Source organism: Corvus brachyrhynchos, unplaced genomic scaffold (assembly GCF_000691975.1).
Source record: "Corvus brachyrhynchos isolate BGI_N302 unplaced genomic scaffold, ASM69197v1 scaffold292, whole genome shotgun sequence".
NCBI classification, from domain to species: Eukaryota; Metazoa; Chordata; class Aves; order Passeriformes; family Corvidae; genus Corvus; species Corvus brachyrhynchos.
Genome location: NW_008236775.1, coordinates 28,854 through 41,655, shown reverse-complemented (window position 1 = coordinate 41,655; position 12,802 = coordinate 28,854). Strand labels below are relative to the sequence as shown.

General features: G+C 47.4%; 1 protein-coding gene across 9 annotated transcripts in view; it reads right to left on the bottom strand.

The window, feature by feature from the left end:
* Positions 1–12,802, bottom strand: part of LOC103611226 (butyrophilin subfamily 3 member A2-like) — a 37,424-nt gene that overhangs the window by 743 nt on the left and 23,879 nt on the right. For 5 of the 9 annotated variants that reach the window (XM_017727814.1, XM_017727812.1, XM_017727816.1 and 2 more), the window contains 4 exons: positions 9,030–9,062; positions 2,353–2,517; positions 1,844–2,011; positions 20–252 (listed from right to left, as the gene is read on the bottom strand). In XM_017727814.1, coding sequence (XP_017583303.1) covers positions 20–252; positions 1,844–2,011; positions 2,353–2,517; positions 9,030–9,062 — 599 coding nt within the window. The other 4 variants (XM_017727815.1, XM_017727819.1, XM_017727817.1 and 1 more) reach the window with 3 other exon arrangements.

Genomic DNA, 12,802 nt, shown 5'->3' with positions numbered 1-12,802 from the left:
GCGGGCGTGCATTGGCCACTGCAAGCTGGCTGTGCCTGCTCCCCACAGCTGAGAGGGCTCCTGACAAGCACAGGCAAGGCCTTGGGCAGCACATGGCAGTGAAAAAAGTCATCAAACCACCCTTCCCTGAGTGTGTTCTTCTCCAAACAGCTCTCTGAGCTCTCTGTTTTTCAGAGCTGTACTCAGGCTCTGAGGTCTCACCTCCATCATCTCCCCTGTGCTTACCTTTGTAGGACTCTACTTTGGAAAGTTCTGTGGGAAAAAGAGAAAAGCAGACAATGAGGGGATTTATCAAGATTTGCTGGGCCCACATGTGCTCAGACACAACCCAAGCTGTTGTGGCCAAAAGGATGAGGTTCCAGTAACACACTTGATGTCTAAGTTGGGGAAAGACCTCAAGCAGTCCCAGGCCATTCTCCAAAGGGAGCAAAGCCGGAGGCACTGGGGTGCTCGATCCTTAGGCAGCAAGAACTCCAACCAGCCCTGAAATCCAGGCAGGAATCCTTGAGGAGAAGGAAGAAATTAATCTCCCTGCTGGTGGCAGGGAAGAAGGGATAGGGAACAAGGGAGATGAATTTCCATGGAGAAGACCTCTCTGGTTTGCCCTACACTGGGAGGAACTGTAGCTTCAGGACTCTTCAATGCTCCCATCTGCTGTAGGGATGCACCTTCCCCAGCACAGCCCAGCTGCTGCCTGAGTATCTCCTGGTGCCAGCTGACATTTCCCCGGGGCAACACTCCCAGGCTGATCTAAAATCTGCTCACTGCCCATAGTAATTTCCAACTTCTAAATCTGGAAGCATAGATCCAAAGAGAGATGGCCAACTCTCTGCTCTACATGACACTAAGGCCCCGCCCCACTCCCCTACTCTACTATGACACACGCACACACACACACACACACACACACTCTCTCTCTTAGCCACTTCTAGTCACATTTTTAAGAACCTCCAAGAGAAAACAGTTAATCAGTGTGTCTAATAATTTTGTTTCCCAGGCATGGGGCCCGTGGCTCCAGTTTTCTCCCTCGGAGGTCCAAGGAGGAATAAAACCTGCTGTGAGATGAGCTCGGCTTCTCCTTCCTTTCCAGATGGGAAAGAGATACCAGAGTAATGACCAGATCATGGACTACAAAGCAGAAAGGGGCCCCTGGAAACCAAAGGTGACTTTCCTGCACCAGTTACCCATGGAGACACTTGTCAGGTTGATTTGGCACTCCTGAGCCAGGGAAAGGGCAGCAGGGCTTGCCCAAGGCCTGAGGCCTTACATTTCATCTGGGGCTCTCACACTCCTGTGGTCCTTCCCTCCCTGCAGTGTCCAACTCCCAGGGCTCTGGGGCACGTGGGCTCTGGAAAGAGGACAACAAACACCCTCCCACCTCAACAGAACTGGTTTGGATGGATTGACTGCTGGAGGGCTGTGGAAAGAGCACAGGACCTGTGAGTTTTCCAAAGGGCTTGGCAAAGGCCTGATGGGCAGGATGGAAGGTTGGGATTGTCCTCCTCCGAACTGTCCAAACAGCATCCATGAGCTGTGGGAGACACCCCTCTGTTGTGAGGAAGGTGAGTGTGTAGGAGGATGTGCAGATGGACACCTTTTGCACATCTCAGGTCATGGAGAGCCCATGGTACACACTCCCTTCAAAGACAAGGGAGAGAAGAGCCACCTGCAGTCCCCACCTCACTGTTCAGGTGTCTCTGGGTGGGACAGAAAAGCTACTCATCCAGGAAAGTCTGTCCCTCTCCATCCTTTCTGAGGAGCTGTGGAGGACACTGGATGATTTCCCTGTAGATCAGCTTTTGCCTAGAGAGATGGAGGTCTGCTGGGGAATGACCCTGCTCACCTCGTTTGTTCTCCAGCTCTGTTCTGAGGAGCTGTAGGTCACGCTGCGTGGACATCTGCATATTATGGAGAATTTGCTGGAGATTTTGCAGTTGATGGGAGATCTGCTGAAGATCCTTCTGCCACGTGGATTCCAGGATCATTGTGGCATTTCCTTCCTCTGTCATTCCTGTGAAATAGACTGGTGTCACTGAGGCAATGATTTTGCCTCCCGTAAATAACATCTTGTCCCACTAATGACATGGGGTCTTTCCTGTCAGAAAGGACCAAGAAGATGCTGTCCTTTCACTCCCTTCAATGATGAGGGAGAGCAGAGGAACCTTGAGCACCTTCAGTTGCCATCTCAGCATCAAAAGTGTTCCACATACCTGGGTCATAAGAGCTGCTCCCAAGGAAATTCTGCTTACAGTACCCACTTTGAGGAGAGAAAAAGCTCACAGGATGGTTTGCCTGTACAGCAGTGTTTCCCTTCAGAGAGATGAAGGCCTGCTTAAGAATGGTCCTGCTCACCTCGTTTGTTCTCCAGATCTGTTCTGATCATCAGGTCATGCTCTGTTGACTCCTGCATATTCTGGAAAGCTTGTATCAGAGTCTGAATTTGTTGGGACAGTTGCTTGAGGTCCTTCTCCAGCCTGGATTCCAGGGCCTGGGAGGTATTTGCCTCCTCTGTCTTTCCTGTAAAGAGAGAATGTGGAATTTGGGGTTATATTTGTTAAAGTGGTTGAGGTTTATGCTCACCAGAAGGCCCTGTGGGAAAGGCACAGCTGCTGGGCGGCTGGGAGTTGGGCGAGGGGTGAGAGGCAGTCGCAAGTGAGGAGAGAGTCGGTTGAGTGACAATTGGCAGAGGGACTGTGATTGGCTGGAGGAACACGTGGCCAGCATATGAACGGGAAGCTGATTGGGTAATAGGATGCATGGACAGCAGCATGGGAGCTCTGCCAGCCAATGGGTGCCCTTCTGCTGTTAGGTTCTGTTAGGCTTTGGTTTGGTTTCGGTTGAGATTAAGGGTATAAGGAGGGGGTGATTTTTGGCAATAAACGGATCTTCTTGGGACATACAAGGGGGTCTGTCATCTTTGTTCCTCACTGCTACTAATGGCTGGCTCGGATCGGGACCGATAAAAGCGGTGAAGGGTGTGTACCACTCCGGTAGCAATTTCCACTGTGTTAGGAATTGGTCAGCTGGGAAGAGTTCGGGGAAGGAACTCAAGGAATTCAAGTGCGCACACCTCACCTATCAGGTGAGTAAGCAGTGGAAGCAGTATGGGAGGTGGAATATCCCTGGAACAAAGAAGGAGCTTGGACCTGTTATGGTGGCTCCTACATCTGCAAACTACTGATATTGATGATGCGAAATTAAGCACCCTGCTGGACTGGGCGTCCAATCACGTTAAAGATTTTCCCTTTAGTGGGCCCCTTCAATCAGAAGCCTGGCAAGCGGTAGGGCAGAGACTTTTTGATATTGCCAGGAACAACGATGCTGAAGCTTGTGGGCACCTCGCTACATGGGGAACAATCATGGCGGCCTTTAAGGGAAGTTGTGTGGACATTGGCCATTACGCAGCTTCAGAAGCCGATTCCCCTGAGCCCTCAGCACCACCAGAACCCATATCTGATGCATCAGGCTACCCCGAGATTAACCCATCCCCTACAGAATTGCCTTACCCCGATAAAAATCCCTATGCGGTCGGCCCCCTCGGCGTGCAACTCCCTGGTTGTGAGCAAGCATCGGACTTACTTCCTGCCCAGAATGATGACATTGTAACCCAGTGTTGGCAGAAGTGCAGGGAAGCTGTGATGAAGGAGGGCGACCTGGCAGTCATTATGGCTCGTCCAGTTATATGTGCGCTGAACCAACTCCTGGCCTACAGGGAACTAGACTATAAAGTAATCAAAGAACTGAGGACGCTAATAAAGGAAAGTGGTGCATCCTCCTGTCACATCCTAAGTTACCTAGAGTCCATAAGTACCACATATGTCCTCGTGCCTAATGACTGGAAAAGCATAATGAAAATGATCTTAACAATGATGCAATTTTCAGTCGGGCTCATCGACTGCCTTGAGCTGTGTACTACCCAGGCAGAAGGGCTGTGAGACAGAAATCCACCTATTGTTGCCACGCAGCTGACCGGAGAGGGTCTGTATGCAGTCCCTACAGCACAGACGCATGACGTATATGGTATCATCACCAACCTATCCCTGCAAGCCTTGCTGCGACTCCTGGGGACGGGTATCGATGCTAACGTGTCTTTTGCTAAGATTTTACAGGGTCTGGCAGAGTCGTTTGTACAGTTCCTGGACAGACTGCAGCCATGCTCTCCTGGCAAGTTGATAACGATGAGGCCAGAGCTATTCTGTTGTGGCAGCTTGCTTTCATAAATGTGAATGAAGACTGTAGAAAAGCATTGCTTGCTGTTCGTAACCCGCACACTTGTGACATAGCAGATACGGTTAGAGCATGCCAAAATGTGTGTTTTGCCACTCATCATACTAACTCTCCGGCCGTGGCTTTAGCCGTGCACTTCCGGGTTCTGGACACACGGGCAGGAGGTTGTTTTAACTGTGGGTCAACTGATCATTTTAAAAGGGATTGCCCTTGACAAGGGGACGGGATAAAAATACCACGAGGAACACGTGGCCAGCATATGAACGGGAAGCTATATGAAGGGGACGGGATAAAAATACCAGCTAGAGATTGTCCCCAGTGTGGAAGAGGGAGCATACTGATTGCTGTTCACGGCACGCTGTAAAAGGGAAAGCTATACAACTGGGAAACTTTTGGCAGGGGGCAAGCCCGTGCACCCCGCAGAATCAAAGAAATGCGAGGCAAAATATTTGGCAAGCAAGCTCCTGCCTGCAACTGCAGGCAGTGCAGGGCTGGACCTGGCCTCCACAGAGTCAGTAACTCTCATGACATCTTCAGTGCAACTAGGTCCTCCTGGAATGTGAGGATCCCTTGGTAATAATATGCATGCTTTGCTGATAGGGCGTTCCTCTGCCACCAAATTGGGGCTTTTTGTGCTACCTGGAGTTACTGATTCGGATTATGAAGGTGAAATACAAATGATGCTATGGACTCCCGTGCCACCCTGCTTTATACCTGCAGGTCAACACATTGCACAACTTGTTCCTTTTTCCAACAAAACAAAAGCACCAAATTGGGGCTTTTTGTGCTACCTGGAGTTACTGATTCAGATTATGAAGGTGAAATACAAATGATGCTATGGACTCCCATGCCACCCTGCTTTATACCTGCAGGTCAACACATTGCACAACTTGTTCCTTTTTCCAACAAAACCCTTAGTGGTAAGGGTAAACATGGCACAAGTAACTTTGGTAGCACGTGTCAGCCACAGGTTTTCTGGATAAGATCCATTGCAACAGTTCAGCCAACCTTGATATGCAGTATAGATGGTAAAAAAATTAAAGGGCTTGTTGATACCGGAGCTGATGTCTCTATTATTAAAAGCAGTGAATGGCCTAATAATTGGCCCACAATCAGCCCCACATCAACCCTAATTGGGGTGGGAGGAATGCAGCGCCCTAGACAAATCACTCACCTTCGACTTGTCCTTGGCCCGTATGCAGTATAGATGGCAAAAAATTTGAAGGGCTTGTTGATACTGTAGCTGATGTCTCTATTATTAAAAGCAGTGAATGGCCTAATAATTGGCCCACAATCAGCCCCACATCAACCCTAATTGGGGTGGGAAGAATGCAGCACCCTAGACAAATCGCTCACCTTCGGCTTGTCCTTGGCCCTGAAGGGCAAACTGCCCTTCAATTGCCCCATTCATTGCCTCTATACCGTGTACATTATGGGGAAGAGATGTTCTGGGACAATTTGGAACCACCATACAAATAGACTCAACCTCACCAAAAAAACCTTTTTCAAACCTGGGGTTTTGTTCCTAAAAAAAACCTTTTCCCAGCACACTGAATTTTTGGAAGAATGGTTTGGGTTGGTTTATTTAAGGGTTTAAACCCTTTGGTGGGATTTTTAAAAAGTTTTCAGGTAGGATTGTGTTCAGAGAAAAGCTGTTGTCTGTGTGATTGTGATGCCATGAAGATTTTTTGCCTTTTCTTTTATACGCCTGTTATACCTTTTTTGCAACTTCTGTACTCTTAGTGCTTTTTGCCTACATTCTTGGACTTGTCTGTCAAGCTGAGAGACTAAACATTTTAGAAGCTTCGTAGCTAGGGATCAGTGTGCCCCAGACCCCAAGGTTCTCTCCAGAACACATTCTGTAAACTAAGATAGAACCATCCAGGGGGAGGCTCCTTGGGGAGGGGGGATCACTCGAGCCTCTCATTGGGGAATTTTTGATAGATATGCTAATTAGTAAAACCTGTAATGTTCTACCCGATCTTTTGGGGGTATGCATTGCACAGTGTGCATTGAGGTGCATTTGATCTGGACGTAGTGCACCTAAGGATCTTTAAAATAAATACCAAGGAAAAATCCCTTTTCCCCTTCTAACCGTGTATGACTCTTGATTTTAAGACCAGGAAAAGGCATCAGGCATTAGGGATTCCAGGCAGAGCCAAAAATGCACCAGTGGAAATAAAATTGAAACCAGGAACTAATCCCATTATAATTAAACAGTATCCCTTGAAATTAGAGGATCGGAAAGGGACAAAAGAAATAATTGACAGCTTTTTGAAATTTGGATTTTTAATAGAATATGAGTCAGAGTATAACACTTCTATTCGGCCTGTGAAGAAACCAGACGGTAAGAGTTATAGATTAGTGCAAGATTTGAGAGCAATAAATAAAATTGTTGAGGATTTATATCTGGTGGTAGCAAATCCATACACCCTGCTAACAAAGTTAAAAGACAGCCGGGTGTGGTTTACTGTACTGGATCTAAAGGATGCCGTTTTCTGCCTAGCCCTAGCCAAAGGTAGCCAGAAGGTATTTGCTTTTGAATGGGAGAATCCTGATACAAGATGAAAAACCCAGTGTTACCCAAGGTTTCAAAAATAGCCCAACCATCTTCAGAAATCAGCTGTCTCAGGACCTCGAGGGATGGGACACCCCCACATAGAGTTATGTGGATAATCTTCTCATAGCCACTGAGATAGAAGAAGACTGCATGCAATGGATGGTGAGCCTGCTAAATTTTCTGGGACTTAAGGGATACAGAGTTTCTCAACAGAAAGCCCAGGTGATCCAGCCCCAGGTTACTTACCTCAGATTCAAGATTTCGTGAGGACAACGAGAACTCGTAAGGGAGAAGAAAGAAGCAATTTGCCGGACCCCAAGGCCCGAAATGGTAAAGGAACTCAGAACCATTTTAGGCGTGAGAGGATGGTGCAGATTATGGATCTGTAGCTATGGACTTCTAGTAAAACCATTAAACAAACTGGTAAAGGATAATTAAAAACATTTGAACTTGACAGGAAAGGCAAAAAGGGCATTGGAACAACTCAAGAAAGAACTCATGAGTGCCCCTGCCCTTGGCCTCCCGGATGTGTCAAAACCATTCTGGCTGTTCTCCCATGAAAGACAGTGCATAGCCCTGGAAGTACTAGCCCAGCAGCTAGGATGATACCAAAGCGTGGTCACTTACTTCTGCAAACAATTGGATGAGGTAAGCAAGGGTTGGCCAGGATGCCTGTGGGCTGTTACAGCAGTTGTTCTTAACATTCAAGAGGTCTGCAAATTCACTATGGGCCAGAAAATGGCTCTGTTAGTCTCTCACACAGTCTCTGGAGTGCTGGAGCAGAAAGGGAGCCACTGGCTTTCCCCCTCTCGATTCCTAAAATACCAAGCTACACTAGTAGAACAAGATGATAATATCGTGACTACTAATATTGTGAACCCAACATCTTTTCTCAGTGAGGCTACAGCTACATTAGAACCTGTGGCCAACAACTACCTGGAAACCACAACTCCAGCAGACCTGATCTGAAGGAATAACTTCTGGAGGGTGCTGTGGACTCTTGGTTCACAGACAAAAGCAGCTTTTTAAAATCAGGGACTCGTAAAGCAAGGTATGCAGTGACCACTGCCAACAACGTAATCCAAGCAAAACCATTACCCGCAGGGACATCTGCTCAGAAGGCAGAGATAATTGCCTTAATACAATCCCTAGAGCTGGCAAAAGGAAAAAGAATCAACATATGGACTGACCCTAAGTATGCATTTGGGGTAGTACACGCTCACGGTGCTGTCTGAAAGGAAAGGGGATTGCTTACAGAAAATCAAACATGCAGAAGAAATTCTGCATCTATTGGAAGCTGTAAACTTACTGGAACAAGTGGCAATCGTTCACTGTAGAGGCCACCAAAAGGGTAACACTGAACAGGAATTAGGAAACATTGGTAGACCACGAGGCCAAACAGGCCGCAGAAGGGGCTCAGACTGAGGCATTAGCTTTGATACCAGTCAGTTAAACCCAGCGCAGAGGTAGGACACCAGTACTCAAAAGAGGAATAAAGTTAGGTGGAGGACTTAGAAGTAAAGAAGGAAGGAACAGTGTTTGTGACAACCTGACAGTCTTGTCCTCCTACCCTCACACATATTGTGGACTGTAGTCCTATAGGAATGTAACAAAACTCGTTGGGGAGCAGATGCTTTGTATACAGATTTGACTAAAGGGATAATAGGCCATAATCTGTATACCATTACCAAACAAGTCACTCAGCAGTGTGAAATTGGCCAGAGGAATAACCCAAGCACTACAAATAGAATACAAATTGGGACAACTGGGAAAGGAAATATACCAGGCCAACAGGGGCAAACGGACTTTTCTGAGCTCCCAAGAAAAGGGGGGTACAAATACCTATTGGTATTGACAGATACTTTCTCTGGGTGGCTGGAAGCTTTTCCATGCAGAGGAAATAAATCTAGAGAAGTTACTACAATGCAGAGCTCAATGCAATACCTCCTGTGGATTTGAAGAGATCTGGACCAAACTTACTTCATGGTTACCCAGCTGGACTTGGTTAAAACATCTGTTGATAAGGGTCACCATAGTAATTGACTATATGTGTTTTAGTTTGCGTCATGAATCAGTGTCACAGCTGTTGTAATGCCTTAGCTATAAAATGAAACAGAGATATTGACAGACCAGTTCCCATCAGGAACTTAGTCTCAAGGAAAATGGGGGACTTGATACAGACAGCAGAACAGAACAGCATTTGACTCACTTGGTAAGGACAGTAGAACAGAACAACACTTACTCTTATCAAGGACAGTAGAACACAACAGCATGGCTGTGGAGAAACAAATACAGGATGCGCCTTAGGCAAAGAGAAGTCATGCAAAAGGCAAGCAGGATGCCAGCTCAGCTCTGCAAAGTTGACAAAATAGAAGTTACGCAAAACAACAATATTGCGCTTACTCAAAATCGGGGATCAAGGCACAGCCACCTAAAAAGAATACTGGATGTTGGAGACAGACCCCAAAGAACCATATAAGCACTTCCAGTAAGGGGTGTGACTATATCAAATAAAGTCAAAGGAAGTGGTGATACCTAATGAACATGTAATCAGTGTTTATGATAAAAACTTTGTTCACCCAACACTAATGACACTCAAATGGAGGAAGGATCCCCTGAGTGACCAGTGTGTTGCACTAAAGGAATGCTTGCTTCATAGAATCAGGCTGTTAAGTCAATTTCTTTGAGTCAGCCCAAAAGTTCTGATTCAAAGTCCCTGGCAGGGTATCTTTCCTTAGGCCCTCCCAGTCCCTGTGAGCCCTCCTGAATGTCTTCTGGAAAAATGGTTGCAGAGCCTGAATTTGTTGGGAGAGCTGCTGGATGTTCTTCTGCCCCATGAATTCCAGGGTCCCTGAGCTTTTTTGCCTTCCTTGGCCTTTCTGTGAAAAAACCATGTCACTGGGACACTGATATTGCTTCCTTGAAGGGGAGGTGGTCCCTTCTGCTCTGAGGATGCTCAAATCCTCTGCTTTCCTGCAGGGTATCTTCTTAAGATGCTTTGTTGTTCCTTCCCCTCTCCTCCACAGAAACCTTCATCTCAGAGGAATTAAATCTTGTGCTGAAAAGGGAACCTGGAAATGGTTTTCTTTGTGCCTTATTTTTTTAGGCAGAGAGTGGACAAGAAACACAGGCTCATTTCCCTCATGTCCTGCCTGTTTGCTAATTTCTCTACTCCATATTTCTAGTTCCTCAGAGTATCCAAACTAATTCAGAGGTATTGGAAAAGAACTCTCTCATCCCAGGGATAGGGAATTCACATCCTGATGCACCTGTGGGCACCATTACGGATTTCTTCCCTGGCTTTCAAATCCGTTTCCACCAGGAGTTTGCTCTGGGAAGGAGCCTCGGTGTCTCTCTCCTGGAGCTCCAGTCTTCCTTGTGACACAGAGATTTTTTTTCTCCTTCATGTTTTGTCTGTTGAAAGGAGTCTCAGCACCACTGTGAGCCCTTGTCAACATGGGCTTGGAGCTCCTGTGTTGCTGGTGAGGAATATTGAAAGGACCCCCCTTGCCTCATCACTCTCAAGGGCCTGGCCACTGGGAAGAGCCCAGGCCATGGCATCTTGCCTGCAGAAGAGCATTTCTGTTGCTTGTTAACTGGTGTAATAACTCAAAAAGGACAAGCTGTCTTGCAGTGAGTTATTTTGGCACCATGGGAGTAAGATTCCCAGCTGATAATAAACATCTTGCTGTGGATGTGAGATCTGGAATAATTAGCTGGATTTCTGACTGACAGACACTCCACTTTACAAATGATAAAAGCTACACCAAACTTTCATGAAGCAGAAATCTTCTGCACATTCCCTGGAAATGTGTGGGGCTTTCTCTCCAAAGTTTGGGACACCTACTTTGCAGTTACTCCCCTGGAGGCTGAGTGAAGGATTTCTTTGTATACCATAATCATTTTGTTGGTAAGTTCATTGACTCCTAATCTATAGTGTTTCCTTTGCTAGCTTTAATATAGGTATCTTGATATTGTACATCATTTTACGTGATCTATTACTAATTCTTTTAGTTTTATACTGTGTAGTAAGTCTGATTAAGACCATTTGTCTGTTATCTCCAAGTCTGTTCAGTAAATAATTCATTTTGTAAATAGAACTGATCTGCCATCCTTAGAATTTGCAGGACAGAATGATTTCTTAACTTTGAGCCCTTGCCAAAAATCTGAGGCTAAGGCAGGCCTTGCCTGAAGCTCCCACTCGTTCCATAACAGATGGGAAATACAACAAAGGACTTGCTGGAGGCCCTTGGAAGTGGGAATGTCTGGAGGGGTGGGATTGTTTGATCTCACTGTGCTGGCCCTTCACGCACAATAGACCTCAGGGTCTTCTTTCTAGGCAAGGATTTGTTTTCAGGCAGTGTGAGTAAGTCCTGGCACTCAGCTTCACGGAAACATTCCTACCTTTTCCCCAAGTAGGAAAGGCAATGAATTTGGCTGTGTCTGCCTGCAAGACACTTTAGGGTGAAATATGTCCACTGCTTCTCACAGGAAGTGAGAGAAGCTCACAGAGTCTCCCCCTGCTCATCTGTTGGTAGCCTGACACAAGGATGAGACTCACAGAATCATAGAATGGTTTGGGTTAGAAGACACCTTAAGGATTATCCCATTCCAACCCGAATGCCATTGACATGGACACCTCCCACCAGACCACGTTGCTCAGTGCCACATTCAGCCTGGCCTTTAAAAATGCCAGGGATGGAACAGTCACAGTTCTCTGAGCACACTGTGCCAGGGCCTCACCACCCTCACAGGGAAGAATTTCTAATCTAAATCTCACCTCCTTCATCTTATGGCCGTTCTCCTTGTTTCTGCTACTCCATGGCCTTGGAAACAGTCTCTTCATAGCCTTTTTAGAAGCCCTCTTTAGCTATGGGAGGGGGTCTAAGGTCTCCCCAGAGCCTTCTCTGCTCCAGGCAGAGGAGCCCCAACTCTCTGAGCCTGTGTCCACAGCAGAGATGTTCCAGCCCTGTGACCAACTCAGTGTCCTTCCCCTGAACTCATTCCAGGAGGTCCATGTCTTTCTTGTGCTGGGGGTCTCAGATATGGATGCAGCACTCCAGGTGGAGTCTCACAAGAGCAGAGTGGAGGGATAGAATCCCCTCCCTTGACCTCCTGCCCATGCTGCTTTTGATGCGGCCCAGGACACGGTTGGCTTTTGCAGCAGAGATGTTCCAGCCCTGTGACCAACTCAGTGTCCTTCCCCTGAACTCATTCCAGGAGGTCCATGTCTTTCTTGTGCTGGGGGTCTCAGATATGGATGCAGCACTCCAGGTGGAGTCTCACAAGAGCAGAGTGGAGGGGTAGAATCCCCTCCCTTGACCTCCTGCCCATGCTGCTTTTGATGCGGCCCAGGACACAGTTGGCTTTTGGGGCTGTGAGCACAAACTGCTGAGACATCTTGAGTTTCTCATCAACCAATAGCCCCAAGTCCTTCTCCCCAGGGTTGCTGTCAATCCATCCTCAGTCATGCCTGTGCTTGTGCTTGGGATTGCCCTGACCCAGGTGCAGCACCTTGCACTGCACTTACTGAACTTCATGAGGTTCTCACAGGCCCAGCTCTCCAGCCTGTCCAGGTCCTCCGGATCCATCCCTTCCCTCCAGCGTGTGACTGCACCACACAGCTCAGTGTCATCAGCAAATGTGCTGAAGGCGCCTTGATCCCACTGTTCGTGTCACTGAAAAAGGGGTTAAATAGGCCAGTCCTAATACCGACCCCTGAGGAACTCCTCCTTTAGCGCTCAAGGAAAGTCAAAGGAACCCCAGAAATGATGAGATGCGTAAGCTTTCCTCTACCAAGTACATGGAATACCCTCTGCTAGAGGAGCATATGTCTCTCCCCAAAGAGGGACATTTCTCCGACCAAAGTCACCCCAAAGGCCAGGCCTCCTTCTGTGCACTGGAAGGAGTTCTGCAGGTGACGTGCTCTGGGGAGAGACCTCGACTGGCCTGGCTTCTCTGCAGTGACACATCCCCTCCCAGAGGTTCCCAAGGATGGCCCCAGCCAACCGCAAT